Here is a 23525-nt window from a genome sequence, read left to right on the forward strand (position 1 = left end):
CCTCCGCTGCCTGGCCCAAACATACCTCTGCCTCCACAGCTGATAAACGGGCATGACAACCATGGCAAAAAAAAACGCATGCGGAGCTTTTTCTGGAAAACGATCCCTGAGGAACAGGTCCGCGGTAAAAACAATATCTGGACGATTGCTGCGAGGCCACAGTATCAGATTGACACAAAGACAATCGAGGAGCTTTTTGGGCAGCAGGAAGAAACCAAGCCCCAGGACCCCCGAAATCGATCTTTAAAGTCTTCATTTAAAGAGACTAAAGAGGAGGTAAGAACCGAAGTAAAATCTTTCTGTTACTTAGTGCTGTAGGAAGTGGTGTGAATTCCGATGCACCTTCACCTCTTTCTCTGTCATGTTTCATCCTTAAGGCAGATTTGCCCTCATTTGGAGGAGAGGGGAGCAACAGGGAGGATAAACTATTTGTTTTAGTGGATGCATTTGATTTTCAAAGCGCTGATAGTGGTGTATTATTTTAGCTTGGTAAGTCCTGTGATTTGATCCTCCATTAAAATAAATACAAGTAAGTAGAGAGAGATGAAGGCATCTGTATTTACTCGTGTTGGGTAGTGCTTGAGTTTTCAGGGTGAAACAGATATACAGTAACTTTTAAACTCTTCCACTATGTCTGTTGTGCAAACAAAATGTTCTACAAACAGGCACCAGGTGGGAGGGAAGGGAGTCCTGTTGCAAACATTAATGTTGTACATACCCTTGATGTCCTAGAGACATCAGGAAGGGAAGTACCAGTAGGGCAGCGAGGAAAAAAAGCATAGTGTAGTGATTGAGGGAATTTATTGTTTAATTGAGGTAATTTTGAAGTTTCAACTTTCATAAACCTTCCTTTCCTGCTAATGAAAACTTCATTTCATCTACCTTGTTTTTTTTCTGGGCATTAAAATAATCTTCCAAGAAGGCCTGAAGATTGTTACTGGTTTCTGTTGTGGTGGTGAGAAGGCACATACTAAGCACTTCCAGGTTCAAGCACCCTCCGGTGAACTGATAAGTAGCTTTTCTAGTTCTTAAATCCTGATTTATAGACAGCCTCTTTGTGAAGCCTGAATTGAATTGTCTCAAGTGATCTTTCTGTGAAGTAATTGGAGGGTTGCAATGCAGATTTAATCACCAGTATGTGTCTACATAGGTCTTAGCTTGTAAACAAAATATAAAGGGCAAGGGGTTAAGAGATCTAACAATCTATCTGTTTTTAGTGGGAAAACAGGGGCTTGATGGTATCTTGCCAGGATTCAGATGTCGAAATAAGAATGGCAGGGACAGCGTGAGAAATCGGTGTGCTGATAGTGTGCATGTTGTACATGGACTAAAATGAGGGGTTTGAAACAGGCATGTGTATCACAGGCTCTGAAACCCCGACATTGGGAAGGAGTAATTGGGGCCATCGTCAGAGGTAGTCATTAACGTCTGCGCTGTTTTCAGGCTACGTTCATCTTTGAATCAGGATTGCAGTGAGTGGACTTCCTGTACGGCATACACATGTACACAGCTCCAGCTTCACGTGTTTCCTGAGAAGCTCCCCCATTCTGCACTACTGTGTTGAAGTTCTAGTAGAGTACAATGATTCTAAGTTTCATGCTGATTGTGGCCTCTGGTGTACAGTAGCAGGAGAAGAACCCAATGTGCTCCAGAACTCATGCGTTTTCACCTACAGCTTGAGACGCGGTGTCCTGGGGAGGTTAAGAGCAGTGTTTAAAATTACAGACCTGCGAGACAAGGGTTTCCCTAAGATACAGGGCCTTGGAAACAAAACCCAGCCTTGCTACAAGTTAATGCTTTTTGCACATCTGTCTGGGGCTGATATGGTGCTCCAGTGCATCTGTACTGCTTGATGCCCGTGCAGCTTGGTTCAGGGCTCCCACCCTGCCTTTGCACCTGGCAGGCAGGCAGGCAACAGGACTTGCCCCCGAGTTACGCTGCGGAAGTGGGAAAACGTTTGACTCCGTTGGCAAGCTTTGCCAAGCGTGCCTCAGCGGCCTGTCAGGCAGCAGTGAGCAATTTCTTGTGTGTTAATGGACTTTGCAGGACGAGCTGCTTAGCAAAGCCAGGAGGAGATAATCCTGAAGAGCTGTGTGTTATTGGAAGCGCAGAAGCGCAACAGCTCGCATGCTCAGTGTTACTACAGGCATCATTCAAGGGAGCATGGAGATTTGAGGCATAGACAATGTTTGCCATTTCTGTCATCGGTGCTGTCAGCTGCTGCTCACATCCTCTAGTGTATGATAGTTATCCACAGTTCACTGTAGTAAAACCTACAGAGGTTGGAAAGAGTTTGGGGCAGGCTGAGGAACGCAGCATCTGTGTGACCTTGTAAAGAGAGCATTGGTGTGGGGCTGAAGAAGAGGTAGTTCTGTTCTGGCTGCATTGCTGTCCTGGCAGGGGAAGATGGACAAGACATTCTGTGTTTCAGTACCTCTATTCCTGTTGTGTAAAGCACAATTCATTTTAGAAAGTGCTTTTTAGTCTAGCGGTGAAAAAGGTCCTTTGGAGTTTAAAGAGTGAAATTAGTCTAGTTGGTATAATGTGTCAAGAAGAAATTTTCAAGAAAATTTCGAGTATCTAAATTGAAGATCCAAATCTGAAAAAAAAAAACCAAAACAGCATGTGTCCAAAGCACTGTACAGAATTCCATGGCCAGAGAGTCTGGTCTTTTGGCTTAGTGGGGTTTCTTTCTGTGCAAGGGCATAGCTTCAGGGGAAGTGGTGAAGAGTGACTCTTCAGCCAGTGTTGGGGGGACTCCTCCAGAGGCTGTGGTGGAGATATGGGTTTCACGCCTTCTCCAGAGATTTCTCTTGATTTTGAAATCATGAGCAGTTTTGGAAAAGGTGTTCTCTTCACCTGGGAGCTTACAAGACTGCATTTCCTTTTAAATCTTCACTTGCCAGTGATTTATATAGGGAATTTAGATCCCCAACTCATGTTATTGAATCCCAGTTCTGAAGGCTTAGCAGTAAACATAATCATTGTGACAGAGTCCCTTTTGAGATTTGAATCCTACAGCACATGCTTTCCTTTTTGTAAACACTCCCTCACCAAACCCTTAGGAGATTAATTAACGTTTCCTTGACTAAAGGCTTAATTTGCCCTGTGGTTTTGTGTGTTTGGAGCCTCTGTAAAATAAGGGGTGTAGAGGTAAGTTTACACAGCAATTTACTTTCCCTATCCTTTGGTGGTGTCACAGTGTGGCACAACATATGCTCATCTAGGCCATAGCTAGCCTGGTTGTGGAGCAGGCAGAGCAGCTTGTTGATAACCAACAAGCTTGGTCTTGCCTTCTCCTTCAAATTGTCCCTCACCTCCCCCCACCTGCCTGCTGGCTCTGACCAGTCGCTGTAAACAGATTTAAGTAGCTCAGCAGAGTGCTGTTGGGTTTTTTGTGTTTGTTTTCTAAAGGAGTTGATTTCTGCTGTTTTAGTGAGCTTTGGTGGTTTGCAGAAGGGTGTGGTGAATTCTAGAGCCTGGGCAAGGGGCTCGTGAGAGGAGAGAGGAAGATGGAAGGGACAAACAGGATGTCTCCTCCTGTCTGCTAGCCATGCCTTCTCCCTGTCTTCCCTGTTCTGGCTCACATGCTCATTCCACCTTCCTGAGAGTTGATTCAAGGTGTTAATCCAGCAGAGGACTAGCACAGCGAAAAAGCACCGAGTTGAGTACCAGTTCCTGCCTAAGGGAAAGAGCAGGCTAGGAACGTGACAAGGGAGGATTACAGGGAGCAGGACAGCCTGGTAGTAAGGTGCTAGGTTCACTCTGCTGCACTTTGGAAGCTCACCTTTCCTCCGCCACTCCAGGCAGTGTGTTTGGCTTGGAGCATAGAGGCCAAAATGTTAAACTCAAGAGTGATGATTAGTGTGTTGTGAAGTGGAATCTGAAGCAGGAAGTTGTTTATACGCTTCCTAACCTCCGGCACTGAGCTTGTGCCACCAGGTGCAGGCTGGTCCATGCTTGTGGTAATTTGTAAATCGTAACCCACCATGTGAAACCCCCTTGTTCTTATCCAGAGAATACATATAAAGTTTGTTTTTCAATAATCTGTCATAAATCCACTTGGTTGAGTTCCCGTTCCTCACTGGCAATCTCAGGGCAAGAAGCTCCTGTTGCATTTCTGCAGTCACTACAAGGTCAGTACTGATGTGGGGCTCTGTGTGGCTCCCAGAACACTCCTTGGTATCTTTCATGCTGATGGCAAATTTGTGTCAGAGTTTGGGAGTAGAGTTCTTCTTCCCATTATCACAACTTCACAGTGGCACTCAAGCTATTTTTCCCCTTCCCTTAATACATCTAAAAGCATGACTGCTTCAGTGGTGGGTTGACATTTGTCAGACTGGTGCTGCTGTTCTCCCTCGTGATCTGTGCCTGCTGCAGATTTCAGAAATGCGCCGAGCTGAATATTGTGATGAGAAGCAAGTTCATGAGTGCATCAGCTGTCCTTCCTTCAAAGATTATACTGTTTATGAAGGAGAGGTGGCAAGTGTGTGTGGCAGTGACACTTGCACTGGCTGGCAAAGTGCAGGGGTTGAGATGGTGCAAAGTATCTGAGAGAACTGTAGTGTTTCCAGAGTAAGATAAATAAAAATTTAATATTTTTTTCTGGCAAGAGAGCTGAAGAAGAGGAGAATGGAGGAAGCCTTCCTGAATTTGTCTAAAATGAATCATAAGAAATCATAGGAGAGTTTTCTTTGGTATAGATAATCCCAGTGAGAATAGGAAAGTCTGTTCACAGTTCTTAACTACAGTCCGTTGTAACTCTTTGCATTAGAGAAGTCCAAAGGTATTACTGGTGGACAGCTCTTCAACATCTCCTTAGGCACTGAACGGCAATTTGGAACGTGCTGTGCTGCCACCAGGGCTGAGGGAGTGTATGAATAGGAGATAGGAGCAGACAGAGCAGAATTTATAAAAAGCTTGGGTGATTTTTAGAGAGTAAAAAGCAACAGCTTGGTAGGAAGTCATATGCAGGCAACTTTCTGCAAGGAAAAAATCAAGAGAAAGCTCAGTGGGGAAGAAAAGTAAATGTTATGGACAGAAGTTAAGACTATGAATCTAATGTGCAATTGAATGTGAGATGGAATATACTGTATTTGTGTGCAAGGAGTAGGAACTTGTATGTATGGAGTATCTGCCAGGTTCCCCTTTTCTCCGCCTCATGCTCCCATCTGGAAACTCCTTGAAGGTAGTTTAAGTAATGACAGCTTTATCAAACACTTGATAATCTTGAAGTGGACTTCAAGCAAAGCGAGACTGAAAACTGAGCCATGTATTTGGATTGTGTGCTTGAACAAGGAATCACAGAAAAAAAACCAGACTACAGCCACGTACAAAGCAAGAAGTGTGTGTAAGGCCCTTGTACTTAAGAACAGCTATGACATTTTTATGTTGCGCTGATAAAAGAAATGCAGCTGTATATGTTGCCATCTGTTGTTTTTCTTCAAAGGAAGATGTTAAAAAAAATCCCTGGTTTTGTTTGAGGTTGTACTATAAATCTGAGTTGTGTCGTGGAAACCAAAGGTTTACTCAGCTGATGGTCGGTCTTATTGTAACAATTACTGACTGTGACTGAAAATAAAATATATGGAAGTACAGCTGTGAATATGCTTTAAAAAAAACAAAAAACAAAATAACAAACAAAAAAAAAACCACACCAAAAAAAACAACAACAACAAGCCAAAACCCAAATAGTGATGGCAAAGCTTAAAGGCTTAAACTAATACAAAGAAATCAGAGAATTAGGAGTGACCAAAGCAATTGGAGACTGGAGCTGCAGTTTTAGAGGTCATTGAGAGGTCCCTGCCATAAAACGCTGGAAAAAGATTAGATACTGCAAGGGGAGAGATAGTTGAACCTGTCCTGTGTTAAGGGCTTTTCCTAATGATCTGCTGGGGACTCCTAAGATAACAGGAGAATAAATCACAGTCTGTCCTCTTATCTTTGCATATGCTAAAACTGAAGGGTTTCACACTAATGATCATCTAGTTAAAAGTAATACACTGATACTTCCTGTGTTTTCTGGTCTTTGCTGGTTCCAGGAGAGAGGAAATTCCAAAATTTCAGAAACATTTTAAATTTGATTCACTCTTTTCACCAGATGAGGAGCCTGTCTGGGTGTTCTGTTGAGGATAGCACATTAATCATACCTATATTTTCTCTGTCACCACATGACTGCAGGCTAATTCAATTTTGTGACAATGCCAGCATTGTATATATTATTGTATTTCTTATTCGTGTACTGTCTCAGAGGCCAGGACACCTTTCCCATTTTCAAAACCTCAACCATCATGCGTGTCCAACAACAGTCTTGAACATCTCTGTGTACCAGGTTATTCTACTGTAGCAGTCGGGTGGTACTGTTAACATGAAACAATTATCTTATCCTTGTAAGTGTCATGACTTCTGTAGCTGTTATCACCAAAACAGCTGTGGTAAAATTTTAACCTTAAGGACATGAGTTGGTAAAACAGGGCAAACATCTCAGGTTTGAACTTTTATGCTGTTACAGGAAGAAAAACTAGCCTAAGAAGTTTTTAATTTTTTAATTAAAATTTTTAAAAATATAGATTAGAGGGAAAAAAAGTTGTGTTTTTTTTCCCCCCTCTGCTCAATTTCCAGAATTCTGCATATGTAAGATGATAGAGCAAATCAACTTTAAGATATAGAGGGAGGCTGTTATTTTGTTACAGGTTTCTGTTAGCTTCTAGATAAAGCAAATAGATTTGAGCACTGTGTCTCAGGTTTTGATCCAAGATGGACTGACTTACCTTTCCATGGATCAGCACGGCTGTTAGTTTGCATGAAATCAGTAGTGCATGCTGATCTCTGCGTAGGAACCCCATCCTCACATTTGTTACAAACCCTCTGAAATAGATGGGGTTTGAAGTGTGTTGGTCACTAATTGTGGGGCATTTGAGTGCAGTGCAAAACGTTGCTTATCGTTATGAAATAAGCAAGAAGAATGTTTTTACTTTGAAATGAAATAGAATTTTTATCTTGATTCCTTCCTTTGTTAAAGGTTGTTATGGTTTCTTTGCTTCCCTTGGAAAAAAAGTGTTGTGGGTGTGCTGTGTATTTCCCTAGTAAAAACTAGTTTTGTAATAGATGATCTTCGGTGACAGGAAGTGATTCTCTGTATTCTTCTGGCCTGTGATTTGGTGGCAACTGCAAAAAATTATCTGTAGCAATTTAAGAAATTATATCTGCATCATGTGCTGTTTTCTTAGTTGGTAGATTAATCTCTCTTGCTTTCTCTCTCAGGTTTCCATTTTGGATGCAAAAAGAAGTATGAACATTGGGATATTTCTCAAACAATTTAAAAAGTAAGATTTGATTTTTTCCATGCAACTAGCACAAGCTACAGATGCATGAAATTCTTTGTCATTCTCATCAAATACATTGTATATTGTGCCCCGTTCCTTCTGAAGTTTACAGTTCTGTGCAGGTTTGTGATAAGTAACTGCATTACATAGTTTGTTTTCTCATATGTTTAGAGTGCCATTGTGACTTAGCACCAAACATTTAGAGTTTGCTACGTTAACCAGTTCAAATGAGGGAAGCCCTTTTATCTCATGTAATGTTGTATGAGAGCTGCTCTTCACTGGCTTCTTTCTTTTTACAGAATTAGTAGAAAGGGGTGAGGTGAGGATTTTTTTCTTAAGAGCAAGCTGTTTCAATGCTGTCTTTATTCACTGGTAATAATAACAGCATCACTGAAAGTGGTGTTAGAACAGTGCTGCTGCAGACACTGATACGTGTCCTCGTTATAGTTCCTTTGAGTAGCCCATGCATGGTTTTTTTCAATTTGTGTAACTATTCACCCTGCAAGTGTTAGAAATGTCTGTGCTCAATTGTTTTTTCAAGGTCTGCTGAATCCATCATTGAAGATATTTATCATGGAAGAAGTGAGACCTATGGTTCTGGACTGCTGCATGAATTTCTTAAATTATTACCCGAAGCAGAGGAGGTAAATAATGCATTTACATGGTGTTTATTTTTTGGTACAGTTCTACTGCCTGGGATTTCAACATGAAGGGTCCGTAAAAGAGGAACACCAAAACCTTCCCCAGGCCAGGGCATAGGAAACCACTGAGTGCAAAAGTTTAATCTTTATTTGACATGTGGTATTGAGGTTGCAGTGTAGTCATTCCCTTCACATCAAGTAGTTATAAAAACTTACTTTTAAGATGCTTCTTAATGAAAGTGGTGATAAGATATTTTTGTTTGTCTGATGTCCCTTTTGTTCCATAAACGTTATAGCAAGACCTGAAACCCTCCTCTGTGCTGATAACTCTGCTCAGGGGGAGCTGGGTCAGGAAACTCAGACCCAAAATATATTCTAATCCAAACAAATTAAGTTTTGGTTCTCTGGCACTTGCCTCACGCTTTCCCATTGCAGTGCCTGTGAGTTGAATATTGGTAACCCCATGCTACTGTTTCTTCTCCCTTCTCGTTTTCCGCCTGCTTGGTGCATCTGGGATCTGCCTGCCCCTGGGCCCAGGTCATTGGATTCCAGGAGGGTGGAAAGGCTTCTCCACTGTGCAGCACCCATAGAATATGCTAGCATGGCTTAGTGCTCCAAAGGAGATGTGTTAGAAGGCACAGAATTACCAGCAGCACCTTCTGCAACATCCTTGTGTTCATCGTATGACCAACGTGCAAGTGCTGCTTTCCCCCCCAGTTCCAACCTTCAAGTCCATTCTCATGATTAAAGAGGTGAAGCCTCATTGCCTCACCTGGGAGCCCTGCTTAATGATGCACAGTTCCTTGTCTGCTCATGTATTTGCACTGACCCATTTGTATGCACTTGTGATAAATGTATGCCCCAAACTTGACAAAATTAGCGTTAGAATTACTTGAGTGCTTCACATCAAAGCGATGGCTGAAACCTGGGAAATTGCTAGTTAACATACAGATCAGCCTCTGCTCACATGCTTTACTACTCCAAGGTCATACTGTCCAAGGCACTCTTGTTTCCTCTGTGCAACAGCAAATCTCAGATCCAGTGAACAGCAAAACGTGTTAATTTGCTGTCAAATATATAACCCTATATTGGGCTGCTTTTGGAGTGAATCTTGTAAAAAATGTGTAATTAGATTTGATTCGTATGTTTTTTTAGAGTTGGGGGATATCAGCACGTTGAAATGTATTAATATAAAAAAAAAGTGGTGGCAGTACTTCTGGGAGCTCAAAACTGTTCCTCCTTCCCTCTTCGTTTTAATGTTAATACGTATTCCTGTATTTAAACAGAATTAAATTTACTTCCTCTGAAAGAGACAGAACAGTGAAGTACTAACTTAAAAGAGAGTGGCTCCTAGTTAACTTTGTGTATAGTCAGCAAATCAGACTGGCAGAAAGGTTTTTTTTTTTTCCTTTTCCTCTTTATCTTTTAAATCTTGGTTGTTATTTTACAATGAGTAGCAAACCTTTCAAATAATGTACTCCTATGTGATACAAATGTTGTAATTCAGCTAGAATTGTAATGTCAGTTGTTGAATTTTGTCAGAATTGTGTGCAATAGCTAGATGCTTTGGTTATCAAGTAGGTGCTGCTAAGAGTGAAAAAGTGTATTTATTTCCTAGTAGATGATTTGACAACGGGCCTGTTCCTGAAGATAGTGGGGCCAGAGCACTTAGGAAGTGCTTTAAAGGAGATGTCTAGCAAGTTAATAGATTTTATGGTGCAGAGGTGTGTTAGAAATTAAGGGGCATAATACATGAGATCTGTTGTTGTTCCCAAGGGAAGGCTGGGAAGAAGCTTGTTCCTACCGTGCAGGTATTTGTATGTATTTAATTAGTTCCATGCTTCAGAGATCATATACTGTCAGGAAAAGGAAAGACAGACCCCCTTTCCCTTTGTTATTCCCTGCATAATTGTTTAACTTCTTGGGAGTTTTCCCCATGAGAGTTGAGGTGAAGAGGCCTGTTCCTGCAGAATGTTGCACACTCATCCTCAGCAAAGGTTCCCTGGGATTACCCTTAGTTACTTCCCATTCTCCTGAAGACTTGCTTTGTTGTTGTAGGAGTTGAGAATCACTCTGAGCTGTCAGATCGTTAAAGGTTAGTTGTTATTCAGTTACCAGTGCTAAGTGTTTTGAGGTAACCATGGGTGGGCTTCTGCAGTTCCTCTTTGTATACTCTTCTTTTCAGGAGCTCAGGTATTTACAGTCACATTTCCCAGTAGCACAGTTGTCTTGCAGATTGGAATGAGAGCCGCCTACCCCGTGCCAGGCATGTGCTCCACCCCAGACTATGTTTGGAGACAGCTTCTACTTTTTCTTTTATATGATACCATAAATCCTTAGTCTGTAAAAGTGAAAGGAGGGTGAGAGGAACACCATTCCTGGTCACAGATATAGAAAAGGCAACTCTGAACCATCACATTTCTTCGTTTTAACCAACTGCCCTTACAGTTTATCTGGTGTGAATAAACACTGGCTTTGTACTCCAATCTTATCTTACCTAGAAGTGTTGTGTTTTATAGTCACATTACCTGAATGTTCCCTTGGTGACCAGTTAAACATATGTGACATATTTTACATCATGTCAGTCCAGATTATCTCGGGCACTTGATGAATGTTTTAGAATCTTTGAGGTGAAACAGCTTTTTGACAGTGGAGGCTAAGTACTTGGGTTAACAGATACATTGAACATCTGTTGGTTTTTAATTTTTTTTTTTTTTTGCAGTATTGTAATCTTGTAACTGTTCACATGCAGAAATAGGTGTCAGTACTGGTAATTTTCTAACTCTTTTCTACAAAAAATCCCAACAGCTGTGAAATTGTGTATAAATGGCAAATACTGTGTCTTTGCTGGGTGTTTTTGTCAAATGAATGAGACTATTATTGAAGTATTGGCCACTACTGTGAAGTCTTTTGTCAAACTGAAACCATTTGGGTATTTTCAAATGCTTTGTTTGAAAAACTTGACAAGTTCTTTAAGACTGCAAACCTGGAGTTTGCCCCAAGGTTCCACTCAATGTTTTGTTCATGGCTGTGGGTGTGGCACCAGCCTAGCCATGATACAGTGGTTATAAAAAAAGACCAAGAAAAGGTATAAAATTTCTCAATACATTAACAAATAAAATCACTGATTTTGTGCAAGCCTCATTAGAAGTTCTGCTGTTTGTACTTTGCTGTGGGTAGCAAGTTTGTAAGAGGAAGAAATGCCTATTTGGAATCCCTTCTGCTTCATCGTGTTTTGCAGCTCATGTTTTTCACCAGGGAGCCTTTGTCATGACTGAAGCAATGGCTTTCTCTGCTATATCACTTCTAAAAAGATTTCTAGCTGTTCCTTGACTATATGCTGTTAAAATGGCTGACAGCTGTCATTTACTGGCATTCTGACCAGAGCAGAGAAGCTTTTAGCTGCTTTTATGTGCATATCATTGCACATTTCAGCAGGCCCCGGCTGGTAAAAGTTGAGAGTCCACTGTTTAACGAGCTAGAATAGCCAGAATTTGTACTTTAAATAGATACAGAAGAGAGCATATCATACTGATGATCAAGTCACCCACACACACGCACACCCAGGTTATCAACACAACGTCTTGAGTTCCTTTGTAATGTCTCAAGCCTGTCCTTTGCTCATATACTCTGTTTTAAAACTCCAGTCACTTGTCACCTGCTTTAGTGGAATTGCTTCTGCCTGTCAGCTCTACCCCTTTTAAAACCATGTTTGTGTGGTTAACTGCTGCCTCCTTTGCTCAGCCAGTGCTGCATGTGGCTGACCATCCTTCATAGCTTTCCTCTCCCGCTTCCCTTTTCACTCCTTGCAGTAGCTGCAGGTTTTTCTCCTCTTTGTCCTTTGCTGATAGAGGTTGGCTGCTGCCCAGGCATGTGTCCATTATGCCTCCCCACCTAATACATCAGCTACTTTCCCATGTGCCCTTGTAGTTGGATTTGACTGCGATGCTTTCTTCAGTGCTCTGAAGGTTTGCAATGGCATGGAAATATTTAAAAAAAAAGGTTAAAAATCAGAGAAAATGTTTATTCCTCTAGGCTACTTCACTTGGCTTTATGTATTTATTTGCAAAGTGGGGAATATTTCACTTACTTGATCAGAATGCAAGGATGAGTGATGTATTGATTTATAGTCTTCTTCAAAGATCCTGCTTAAGAGTGTGACACACCTGTTTAACGTCACAAAGTAAAATCCCACTAGTTGTAAATAAGTGCTACTGATAGCAGAAAAATGACTGAAATCTTCTGTGGCAGGGATGGAGTAGCTTTCCTGTTTGTGAGGAATATTGAGATACTTGAAATAAGTCTATCAACCTCCAATTGTTTACAAATAAAATCAAAGATCAGACTTTCTCTGTTTCATAACTGTTTTTAAAATGAAGCAAACTACATACGTGAGAACCGTCTGAATCTAAAATCTGATTTAGTGTGCATGGGCGTGCATGGACAGTGCAAATGCATATTCCATATACAAATCTAATGAAAAATTCAATTAGTAGCTCTGCACCCCAATTGAATAATACAGAACTGAGCATACAATGTAATTATGCTCTCTTGCATGTATACATGACACTGCCATACCTTGGTGCGTGACTGCATACTGCTGTGGAAAAGATTTTGTTGTGCTTGAAGGGAGGAGGCCAAGGTCAGAAGTGATAGATTTATTCATTGTGATTTTAAAAGAAACTGGTTTTTAGCTCTTTTTTGTTCTCAGACTAATTTTAAACCTACTGTATCTGTGAACATGGTTAACAGTGAACTTTGTTGTCAATCCCCATAGTTGCTTTGCAATTCATGGCTGCATTTGGTATTTGAATTTGACCCCTACTTCTAGGAGCCATCAGAGAATCTCAGTTCTCTTTGGGAAGACTTGGACAACATGACTACAGAGAGAAGAAGCCAACCCACAGGCTTTTTAGTAGCCTCCCGTGGATCTTGTAGGGGCAGCCATCTAGAATGTGTTTCTCTACATTTTAGCTTTGGGGTTAAGCAGCTGTTCTTTTAGTTTATAGGTAGTGTCAATTAAGTTAAATAACTTTCTCTCTCTTTTTTTTTTATTTTCCTCTTCATGGTTAAATAACTGGTATTTTTCAAGAAAATTTGAAATTATTTGTACAAATTTGTGAAATTTGTAATAGAGTGAACACCCAAAAATTTTCCTTACCTTAGCTATTCCTCAGACTAATCACTGTTTTAAGGCCAAGTTAACAGAGGATTTAGTCTTCTATGTCAAAAGCTTAAGACATGTATGGAGAGCCAGGCTATGCTGTGCTGAATTCCAGGATGAAAAGGACCTTGTAATTCTTTTTTTGGTTTTGTTTTATCTGTTTGTGGAATGGGTCACTATCCTCCACCTTGCCTGGGTTTTGGGCTTGTTGAGTGAGCTTCTTTGCTACCTCTTATAAAAAGTAGTTTTGGAAATGTAAGGCAAAGACAGTGGGGGTTAAGATGGCTGATGTGGGCTGGAAAAGTGTAACCAGGCAGTGAGCACATCTTTGTTTAAAGGTTAATTACACAGCTTTTGTGTCTTTTGGGTTGACTACTGCCCAAAGCTTCTTGCATTGTGACATTCACACCCTGTCCTACCCATCAGAAGGCAACTCCTTCTGTTGTGCATGTGAAGAGAGAAGTTCCTCCTCTGGATGAATTCTAGGATTTAGTACTCCCTTCTACTACGCCAGGCATTTTTCCTAATATAATAGGGTAAGAGAAAGAGGATTTCATCCAGTGGCTGTAAAATTAACATTCCATATAGATAACATTGATTGCTACTTACTGTCAAAAGTAAATTTAAATATAGTATGGCTAGCATGATTAAGTTAATACTTCTGTATCTCAGTATCTCTTGCTGTTCACTTTTTGTGCATTTAGATCTTAAAATTGCATCTTTCTAAAATTGCCTGTCGTTTATATGATCTTGATTTTGGTGATTTGGGGTGGATTTTTTGGTGGGCTGCTTTTCTTTTTTTCCTTCCTTCCCCCATTCCCCCCAGATCTGAATACCTGTATACTTTCCAGGCAAACTTTGAAGTCTGTGACATACTAAAATGAGGTTGGAGAATTTGCAGTTTTTGTTATTTGGGTTCCAGACCACTATTTTTTGAAAGCTAGGTTAAAGAAACACCGGCAAAGACTAACTGAGATAGTAGATGTCACCCACTCCCCACTTGATGATGCAGGAAAAAGTGTTTGGTTTGGGTTTGTTTCTTGCATGTTTGACACCTTAGAAATATGAAGAATGTCAGATCTGGTCTTTCCTGTTTTTTTTGTTGCCAGACTTCTTGAATGACTCTATAAATTTGGAGTTTTCTCAGGCCTCAAAAAAGGGGTATGCTGTTTATCCTTAGAAGGACCTTTTGTCTGAATGTCTTGAATTAATTGAGGGAGGGTATTAGGAAATAGAGTTAGATAGCCTGAGTAGAAATGGCTCTTTGATTAGAATTCTCTTTCTTGGTCATAAGTGTTTGTTTTTTGTGGTTTGTTTTTGGTTTTTTGTTGTTGTTGTTGTTTTTTGGTTTTTGTTGTTGTCGTTGTTGTGGTTTTTTTGTTGTTGTTGTTGGTTTGGTTTTGTGTGTGTGTGTTTTATTTGAAAATGAAGTTTTTTTCTATTCTGCATTTAATTTGTAGTTTTTGTATTCTCTTAATGTACTCGACATTTCTATTTTTTTTTTATAATATGGAAATAAAGCAGAACAAAGCTGTTAAAAGAATCCTATTCTTCTGCTAGTCCAGAATTTATTTTAAATCCCTGATTTAGCATAGCCTATGTTGTCTTCCAATACACAGCAGTTACTTTTTTACTGTGAAAGCAGAAAAATAACATGATTAATTTGGAGCCTGGTGCTTTATCAAACCTGTGGGTATCTTGCTAAATTATGGCAACCTGGTAACTGTTGATGCCCTGATGTAGTGTGGCACTCTCCAGAACACCTTAATATGCTTTCTAAAACTGAAGACTGTGTAAATGTGGTTGTGAAGGAGCTTTAAGTGTAATGTTATAGAAAGGAAGGATGAAGGGCTCGTGTGTAAATCAGTGGAAGCATACAATTGACACTGGGTGTGAACTTCTCCACTGAATGAAGAAATCGTGTAATTGAAAGTGAGCTCTGCTTTTGGACACAGTTGCTGTGTTGGAAGATGTGGCTGAAATTCCAGTTACACTTAAACATTTCCTTTTTCCATTTCTTCTGTATAAACACATAGTGAGTATGTGGGCACATCAGTGGCTTCCAGATTATGCTAATATATGGATGTTGATGGAGCTGGGAAGGAATATTGACAAAATTAATGCAGTGGTATTTCCTTTGCATGTAAATGATGCTCTCCAAGTACTGATAACAAATAACTTAAAATGCAAGATTCCATTTATCTTTTAAAATGTTTGAATGAAAAAGAAAAAAAACAAAACCCAACAAAAAAGCAACAACAACCCAAAAAAAAAAAATTACCCCTTAAGAGAGTTTTAGAGGAAAAGATTGAAGTAAGTATCTGGAAAAAATCCCATAGCTTAAACTTTAGCTGCATTGTGCCACAGAAATCTAGGCAGCCCTATACTGGAAATACTATATACAGTTAACTCTAAGCAATGCCCAAGTGTATATCACAGCTGCTGAAGAACGGAAGGTGATTTTTCAGATCATCACTTAAGCTGTTGTTTCTTGGGCAAACAGCTAGAGAACAGCAAATGGACCAGTTCAAAGGAAAAAAAACCAGTTCTCCTAGGGAAACTGGAACAGCAGCATCCTAAGCACAGTCAGGAGAGCAGTCATTGATCAGAAATCAGAACGATGAATCGGAAATCAAAAATCCTTGGTCGGAAACCAGAAATCTTTGATCAGAAATCAGAATCACCAAGCAGAATGATGCCATTGTATTGTTTTCCCCTAGGTTTTTGGGAGAAGAGTGATGTTACTGGTTTTATATTTTTGTGATTTGGGAGTGTGCAAATTGCAGGAGCTTGGACAGTAAAGCCATTCAGTCAGTTACTGAGTGGACCCTCTAATGCCTTCCTATTAAATTTACTGCTTTTCAAGGTGTTTCCTTCCAAAGTCAAGTTAATCTTGATCTTTGATAAAACTCCTTGCTAGTGTTTTTTTCTCTTTTCTAGGTAAAGAAATTAAAAGCCTTTGATGGAGATGTATCAAAACTGTCTCAAGCTGATTCCTTCATGTATTTACTAATCCAAGTGCCAAAGTAAGGACATAGTAGGTTTGTTCTGTTCATGATAAGCGTTCACTTTTGGCTGTCAGTTCTAAACCTGTTTGTTTGTGTGCTCCAGCTACGCTCTTAGGATTGAAGCCATGGTGTTAGAGAGGGAGTTCTCACCCTCCTGTGCTTCTCTACAGGATGACATGAAAATTATAAGACGGGCAACAAAAGGTAATTAAGCATGCTGGGACATGCATAATACTCTTGGTTTTGTTAGCGTGTTAATTAGCTTGCATTATGAAGACCAGAGCTTGAATTTCAGGTACCTTAGCTATTAAAAGGAAACTAACTCACCTCTGACAAATGCCATCAGGGTGTGCCTGGTGCATCTTTGCTTCCAAAATCAAAAATCTGGAGACTGTGGACACAATAGCAATGCATTCACAGCCAAAGCCTACAAGCAGTGTAACCAAAAGTGACAGAAGCAAAAGTGTCCCTGGCCAAATTAGAATGTCATCTTTTGAGTACAGTTTGCTCATTCATGCATCACACTGTCCCTGATTGAATGTGGTTGTTACACCTCCCTGCTTACTCCTTCAGAGATCCATAGAGAACATCACTCTTCAAATTTTCAAGTTTTTCTATATACCATTGCCTTTTGGGGCGGCAGTATTGATGGGCTAAAATCCTTATTATAGAAACGTAACATTATTGTTATTCCTTCATTTCCTGTTTTTATTCTTTATGTTTCTCTACATTTCGCTTTTGTTCTGTACATTTCACAAGTTTTGAAATGCTGCACATGGTTATTTGAAAGGTAATTTGGTGTCTTCTACTCTTCAGGAAAGTAAGTGTCAGTTAAACATTAATGCTGACCTTTTTAAATGCCTTGAGTGCCTTTTTGTTGTGTTCCTCCATACGGAATTCCTATTTCATGCTGGCAGTTTTTTTGACAGGTTACTGGAGCACTGTTTAGACTGCTCCTAGAGGTACAAAAAGGCACAGTAGTGAAAATATTCAACAATGAGCACTGATACTTAGGACAGTCATTTTTGGTGAAAAGAAAGGGAGAAAAGCCTGGTGTGTTTTTCCACCAGCAGGGATTGGACTTGTCTTTCTTGACTCAGAAAAATGCCTTAGCTTAGGCTGAGGTCTGAGTTTGGCCTTTTATTGGGATCTCTTCCAAATCATTGTTCTTTGTGTTTTGAGCAACAGACATATGTGAGGGAATATGTTATGTATAAAAGCAGCCGCACCCTGTTGTCCTTCATGTCCTTCACCTTGGACATCTGTGAACTGATGAATTCATTCCCTCCAGAGGAGACACTTTGGTCTCCAGCTCCTACATCAGACCAGTCATGCAAATCAGACTGACTGAGCTTCTCTGTTTTTGGTGGACTTGTGTCATGTGCTCTTCTCCATTTGGTCTGTTGTCTTCAGGGTTTGTTGACAGCCTGAAGTTGCTTAGGAATTATGTCTACTTTTCTATTCCTATCTCCTGTGTTTCTTTCCTTGTAATTAAGTTGAGAGAATATTTACTTAAATTCTAACACTGATAATCACTAAGGGTTAGGATGGTCTAAATAGCCTGGTGGATTCTCATCTAGCCTGCAGATGGATGTATCTCATAGTGATGCTGAGCAGGCTCTTACTATGCAAAACTGTTGGAAGTTGCCTTCTCTCAGCCTTACAAAATTTGGTATTCTCTTTTGTATTCTCTTCTCTTTCTTCCTCCTTGCCTCCTCACCTATAGATTTTTAGATCAAAGGTTATTTAAAGGTTATTTAATGAGTTCTGTGTTTTTAGGCTGCTAGTACTAAATATCAAAGATACAAGGGCTGTCTGCTTCCAAAAGGTTAGATTAGTGCATTTTGTTAAGCAGTTAAATGTAGGGTAAATTATAGAATGTGAACTTTGAAGCAAAATAGTTTTATAAAGTATTTACACTGCAGTCAAAAGGATTCCACTTTTTATTATGTTCATCAGTGTAAAATACAGCACCTTATATTAAAACCTGCTCATATTATTTTTCTTGCCATATGGGCACTTGCAAATTTTGAGTTATTTGCTTTGCTGTGCCACTTGTGTAAGTTGTGTTATTAACTCTTTACAGTTTTGAATTTCTGTATCTTATTTCTAAGGCAATCCCTGTGGTGACTTTTAAGCACATGTATTGTTCTGTGTTCATATGTGGCTGGGTGAAAAGGTGAAAGAACTACGAGCACTACTGTGCATTTTGCAAAAAATGGAAATATGTACAAAATGGGCTTCTGTGATGGAAAAGCTTTAAAAGGCAGTTTTATTTCATTTGTCTTTTTGCCTCACACTGAATATAACTTTGTGCTGGATCATCCTTGTTATAACTGAGGTAAAATAAATGCTACTCTGAGTTGGGGATCATACAGAAATAAAATGAGGATTCATAGTGGGAGTAGGATAAGCAAGGAAAAATGAAAGATTGCCTGTCGTTTTTTCCAGCCTGATGGTTAAGTCTCCCCCCAAAAGAATAATTGTTCAAAAGCCCAATCCTGGCAGATGGCAAATGGATCCTGCAGGGTGTGGAACACTTGCCTCACACTGGAATTAGTAGGTGGTGAAGATACTTAACCACTTCCATTAGATACTTTGCACACTGCAGGATTAGGCCCCAAATGTTTTGTGAGCTGATGGGGGTTGCCTTGGAAATACTACACCTGCTAAGCTAAAGTCTGAATATATACTTGAAGTTTGTCAAGTGTGCTTGCAAATTCGAATTATATAGTACCATTTTCTTACCCACAACCTTTGCAGTTTGTTGTAGTTTCCTGTTAAAAATTTCCACCTGTAAAAGCTTGAGATGAAGAGAAGTTTGGTAACTGACTGTGTGTATTTCTAAACAAACAATTGTTAGGCAGCAATTTTCTTGTTCCTTACAGAATTAATGACTTGTGAGGAACTGCATTCCATATTGCACTTGGTCCTTCAGGCTGGGAATATTATGAATGCGGTAAGTGACATCCAAAATGGAGATGGCTGATTGACCCAACTTCCTTATTAGTATTGCAGTCTGTGGATGTCATGCCTCAGCTGTTTGCTTGTCTCTTTTTAGGGAGGTTATGCTGGCAATGCTGTTGGATTTAAACTGTCATCACTGCTCAAACTGGCTGACACAAAAGCAAACAAACCTGGGATGAGTCTGCTGCACTTTGTTGCTCTGGTATAAGAAAACTGTTGCAACTGCTACAAATGTAGAGCAATAGATGATAGGCAATGGAAGGGAGCATGTATCTCAGAAAAAGCAGCTTTTTGAAGCTTTGATTCTAATGTTCAGCTTTCTTCTGCCACAAAATTCACCAGTTTACCTGTGTCTCATCATCCTGAGACCTATGGAAAACTTAAAAGCCTTTATATCCTGTGAAAGCTTGCCTTCATCGAATTTCTTCACCGTAATTTTTGTCTTATTGTCCTGAATTCTTGCACTGTGGAAATTACTTGTTTTGATAAATATTCTTTCCATTTTCCTGTTGAATCTTTTGAGCAGTGTTTTTGGTAGAGGTTTTCTTCTCTCTCTCGGTAACTGGCATGTATTTGTAAAGCTGCTGCAGAATTTTTATTTTTCCTTCCTTTTCAATGATTCTTTGATTTTAGAAATGAGAAAATTTAAATGCTTCTATATATGACTTTGGTTATCTGTGTACATACTGGCTTAACAGATTTCCAGTCAGCTAACAATAGGGTATTATCTGATGTTTGTGCAGGAAATATAGTATCTGCTGGAACAATGGGCATCAGTAAATTGTTCTTTCCCTGATGTTCCCTATTAATACATGTGGCTTGTGTTCACTGGCAGAAGCAGCTATTATTGTACACTGAAAAATGGAAGCTGTTGTTTAAAGTTTCCAGTTCTGATCCCTGCCTTGTGTTAAGGGGTGTCCTCCTCTCAGTTGTGTTAGGATTGAGCGGGAAGAAACACAGTACAAGGGAGAAACCTTTAAGTGCCCTCCCAAAAGCTTTAGAACTGCTGGACTTAGGGGCTTTGGCATGGTGGTGGAATGTTAATGGATTGTGTGTGTGTTTTGGTTTTGTTCTGTTTGTTTCAGGAAGCACAAAAGAAAGATCCTGCTCTTCTCAACTTTTCAGAAAAAATCAGGGATGTTCATGAAGCCGCCAGGTAAGTCAAAAGAAAACTGAGAACTTATGGTCGGATTGTGACTTGGAATTTTATTTGTGAAGCAATGAAGCTTATTCAGAGAAGTCTTGGCACAAAACCTGAGATCTTTACAAATGTTTACTATAGCTTTGAGGGTTTCATTTCCATTTGCTAGCAGAAGTATGCCTGCAATGTGCCTTCAGGTATGAGGTTTTTTTATGACATGATCTCTGTAGGCTTTTGGTAGTTTTGTCTCTGTCAAATACATGTGTGTGTATGTTGCTTTTAAGGGACTGAACTAGAAGCATATTACTGTTTCTCTTTAAGCCAATTTTCATCTGTCTCTGAGCAGGCTACAGTACTTTTCCTAATCTGGTACGGGTTATAGGTACTGGCCCTGGCTTCTGTTAGATGTTTTTTGGTATTTTGTTCGCTTCTCCATTTCTGTCTTGGATGGAAAATCTGAAGGTTTTGGGAATATGTATTGTTTTCATCTTAAAGTCTCTAGCTGTATAATCTTAAACTGAACCTGATTAGTACCTTGCTAACCGTACTTGCTTTTATGAGAAAGTGTGATCTAAAACCCCAAACTGGAAGCTAGTGATGCTGGAGTTCTGTTCCCAGTTTTGCTACTTCCTTACTCTTGAGCTTTGAGCAATCTTATTTACATTTGCATTCTTTTTCTAGCTGTAAAATGGATCCAATCTCTTAGATCTAATGCAGGGTTAAGTAATGTCTGCAAAGGACTCTAAAATCTGAAGAAAGGAGTGGCCATGGAGTTAATCAGAAAATTTTTGAGGGACCACCTGTGTGGCTCTCTGCCATCCAACCCACACACCTTTTTGGCAGACTGCCATGTGGCCTGCTGGGGAATGTGACTTCCCCCGGCATCCAACCCCCCTGGCAAACAGCAGGGGAACAGGCAGAATCCCAAATATAGTGGTATTTTTTTTTTAACCACTTTTGTCCTTTGATCACATTTGCTAGTGCTGAAAGTCTTCTGTTGTAACTCATGCTGGAATTTATCCAAGGAATGCATTCTGAACAGGAAAATGAGGCAAAATGAAGTACATGTCTCACCATTGGGCATGAGGAAGATCTTTATTAGAGACAGCTGTCATGTAGATGTTGCTGATATATCCTCCCAATTAGAACCTGTTAAACCAACTACCATTATGTTCTTATTTTTTTTTCTTATATTGCCTCCTTTAGTTGCAGGCCATCCTCTTCCTCCTTCACAGATATAAGAATATAGCCTGTGTCTTCTACTGCTTTTTTTATTTGCAAAAACACCCATGATCTGCCCAGAACAGGGAACTAGCCTTTGCAGATGAAGTAAGCAGAGAAGAAATAGCACACATTAAATAAATTTGTGTGTTCACTGACAAACTTATGCATGCTGTCACCATCTGCTGCCCTGTGGACTTCAGTCAGTCTATCACAAATTCTTCAGCTTTACTGTTTTAAACTCATGCTACTGGTGAAATGACCTTAGAAGAAAGTGTACAGTTACTAATTTTTATAATTTTGAAAATTGTAGTCCTTCAGTTCCTAGGCGAAGCTTAGTTCTCCTGTGAAGGAATTCCATAGATCGAGAAGCATTCACCCCGAAACGACTGAGAGATTTGGGTGGGAGCTCCCATTGTATGCAGCATGGGTCTCCTAGGATAAAGCTTAGATAACTTCAGATCAGAGCTTTTCCTGGGGCCTTCGATTTCTGAGTTACCTCTCCACGGGAGCAGCTCTGTTGCTGGTGTGTGGCAGAAGGGGGAAGTGTTATAACTATTGGGTTGAGACTGTATAGGCTGCATTGTTGTGGCAGATTAGAAAAATGTAACATGCAATTTCATGATGCCAGATGCAATTGCCAAAATGGATAGTCCTGGCTGAACAGTCTCTTGTGACCCCCATTCTGTGCCAGCTCCTGCCCTTGAACAGTGATGGTATCAGATGGACCAAGCAAGTGGTCCGTCTGGAGGCAAACTGTTTTTTACCTTAGGTTAATTTTCAGAACACAGGTATGGCTGGCCATCTAGAAAAATGACTGCTAGTACAGATGCCAGGGAGAGAAAAGGAACACCTGGTCAGAGGCAGGGCTGTGAGACCCTTTCTCATGGTAAGGTTGGGTAGGACTGGCTGGACTTAATTGTGAAACCACACCCCATGGGAATCTTTTCAGGTTGCAAATAAGAAGAAATGTGCTTATCTGTCTCTTAACTTTCAACGTCTACTCTGGAAAGATTTCCTGAACAGGCAGGTCTTGTTTGATAGGCAGATAGCACCTCATGTTAAGCATCCTTTTTTGAAGCATATTGTGGCTAACCTGTGGGCAACTCCTTCCACCTCGATAAACATTCTCTGTATATGCTCTTTTTAGGTTGTCCATTGATAATGTAGAAGGAGAGCTCCACTCGCTGTCTTTCAAAGCAAGATCTGTCAAAGACAGCATTCGGAGAGACCCAAAACTCTTTCACCAGATGGAAAGCTTTCTCCAGGTTTGTAGGCTAGCCATGTTAACATGTTATTATTGCCCAAGTACAGGACCATTCCTCGGCTGAATGTAATTTGTGTGGACATGTTAATAAACACAAGTGTTGTTTTAATATATCTACCCTATCAGTTGTACAAAGGTGTTCCAGATACTTACTGTTTGTCAAGTAAGAGTGTTGGAAGGACTATGTTTTTACAGGGAGGGATATTGAGTGTACATTGCCCGAGGCTTGTTAGGCAAGCGTGTTTAATGCCTGTGAAATGACTGATGATGATCAGTTGTTAAAATATAAGACAACTTGGATTGGTCACTGGTTTTGTACTTCACAGCTGCCCAAAATATAATATCTGCATGTTAGGTTATACTGGAGCATGTGGGTTTTATCTGAGGCTGTGCATATGAATCCTGATTGCTGGGTGACTGACGAGATATTGTTAGAAGCTGGAAGGTTAAGGGACTGTTTTCTCTACTAATTAGCCCTTAGCATAGAGTGTATTATTCTGAGCCATGCCATTACTTCTGGGTGGGTTCTTCTCCCTTTAGTACTGCAGCAACTGTATAGGCATGAATGTATATAGCACTTAACATTGAAGCAGAGTTCTTGGTATTTGCTGAGTATGTGGTGATGCCTGGAGGAATACGTATTATACTTCAATTAAATTATTTTTCTGTTTCATGCTGTAGATAATTATTAAAAGTAAGAAAGCAGGTGTTGATCTGGAACTTAACCCGCCCTGATTTTCAACTTGCAAATGTAGGTAATAGTCCGTGCAGTTTTTCAGGAGATGAGAAGC

The 23525-nt window shown here is 40.1% G+C and overlaps 1 protein-coding gene across 1 annotated transcript in view; it reads left to right on the forward strand.

Moving 5' to 3' along the window:
• Window positions 1–3: 3 nt before the first annotated feature.
• The window catches only part of FHDC1 (FH2 domain containing 1), a gene marked incomplete at its 5' end in the record, with an annotated part of 30762 nt that continues 7240 nt past the window's right edge, over window positions 4–23525 (forward strand). The window contains 9 exons of the mRNA XM_008938854.1: window positions 4–276; window positions 7264–7325; window positions 7867–7969; window positions 16071–16156; window positions 16242–16342; window positions 19027–19097; window positions 19200–19307; window positions 20191–20261; window positions 22618–22735. Of these exons, the coding sequence (XP_008937102.1) occupies window positions 4–276; window positions 7264–7325; window positions 7867–7969; window positions 16071–16156; window positions 16242–16342; window positions 19027–19097; window positions 19200–19307; window positions 20191–20261; window positions 22618–22735 (993 nt within the window). The remainder of the gene's footprint in view (window positions 277–7263; window positions 7326–7866; window positions 7970–16070; window positions 16157–16241; window positions 16343–19026; window positions 19098–19199; window positions 19308–20190; window positions 20262–22617; window positions 22736–23525) is intronic.

This window comes from Merops nubicus, unplaced genomic scaffold (genome assembly GCF_000691845.1).
Source record: "Merops nubicus isolate BGI_N331 unplaced genomic scaffold, ASM69184v1 scaffold24284, whole genome shotgun sequence".
NCBI lineage: Eukaryota > Metazoa > Chordata > Aves > Coraciiformes > Meropidae > Merops > Merops nubicus.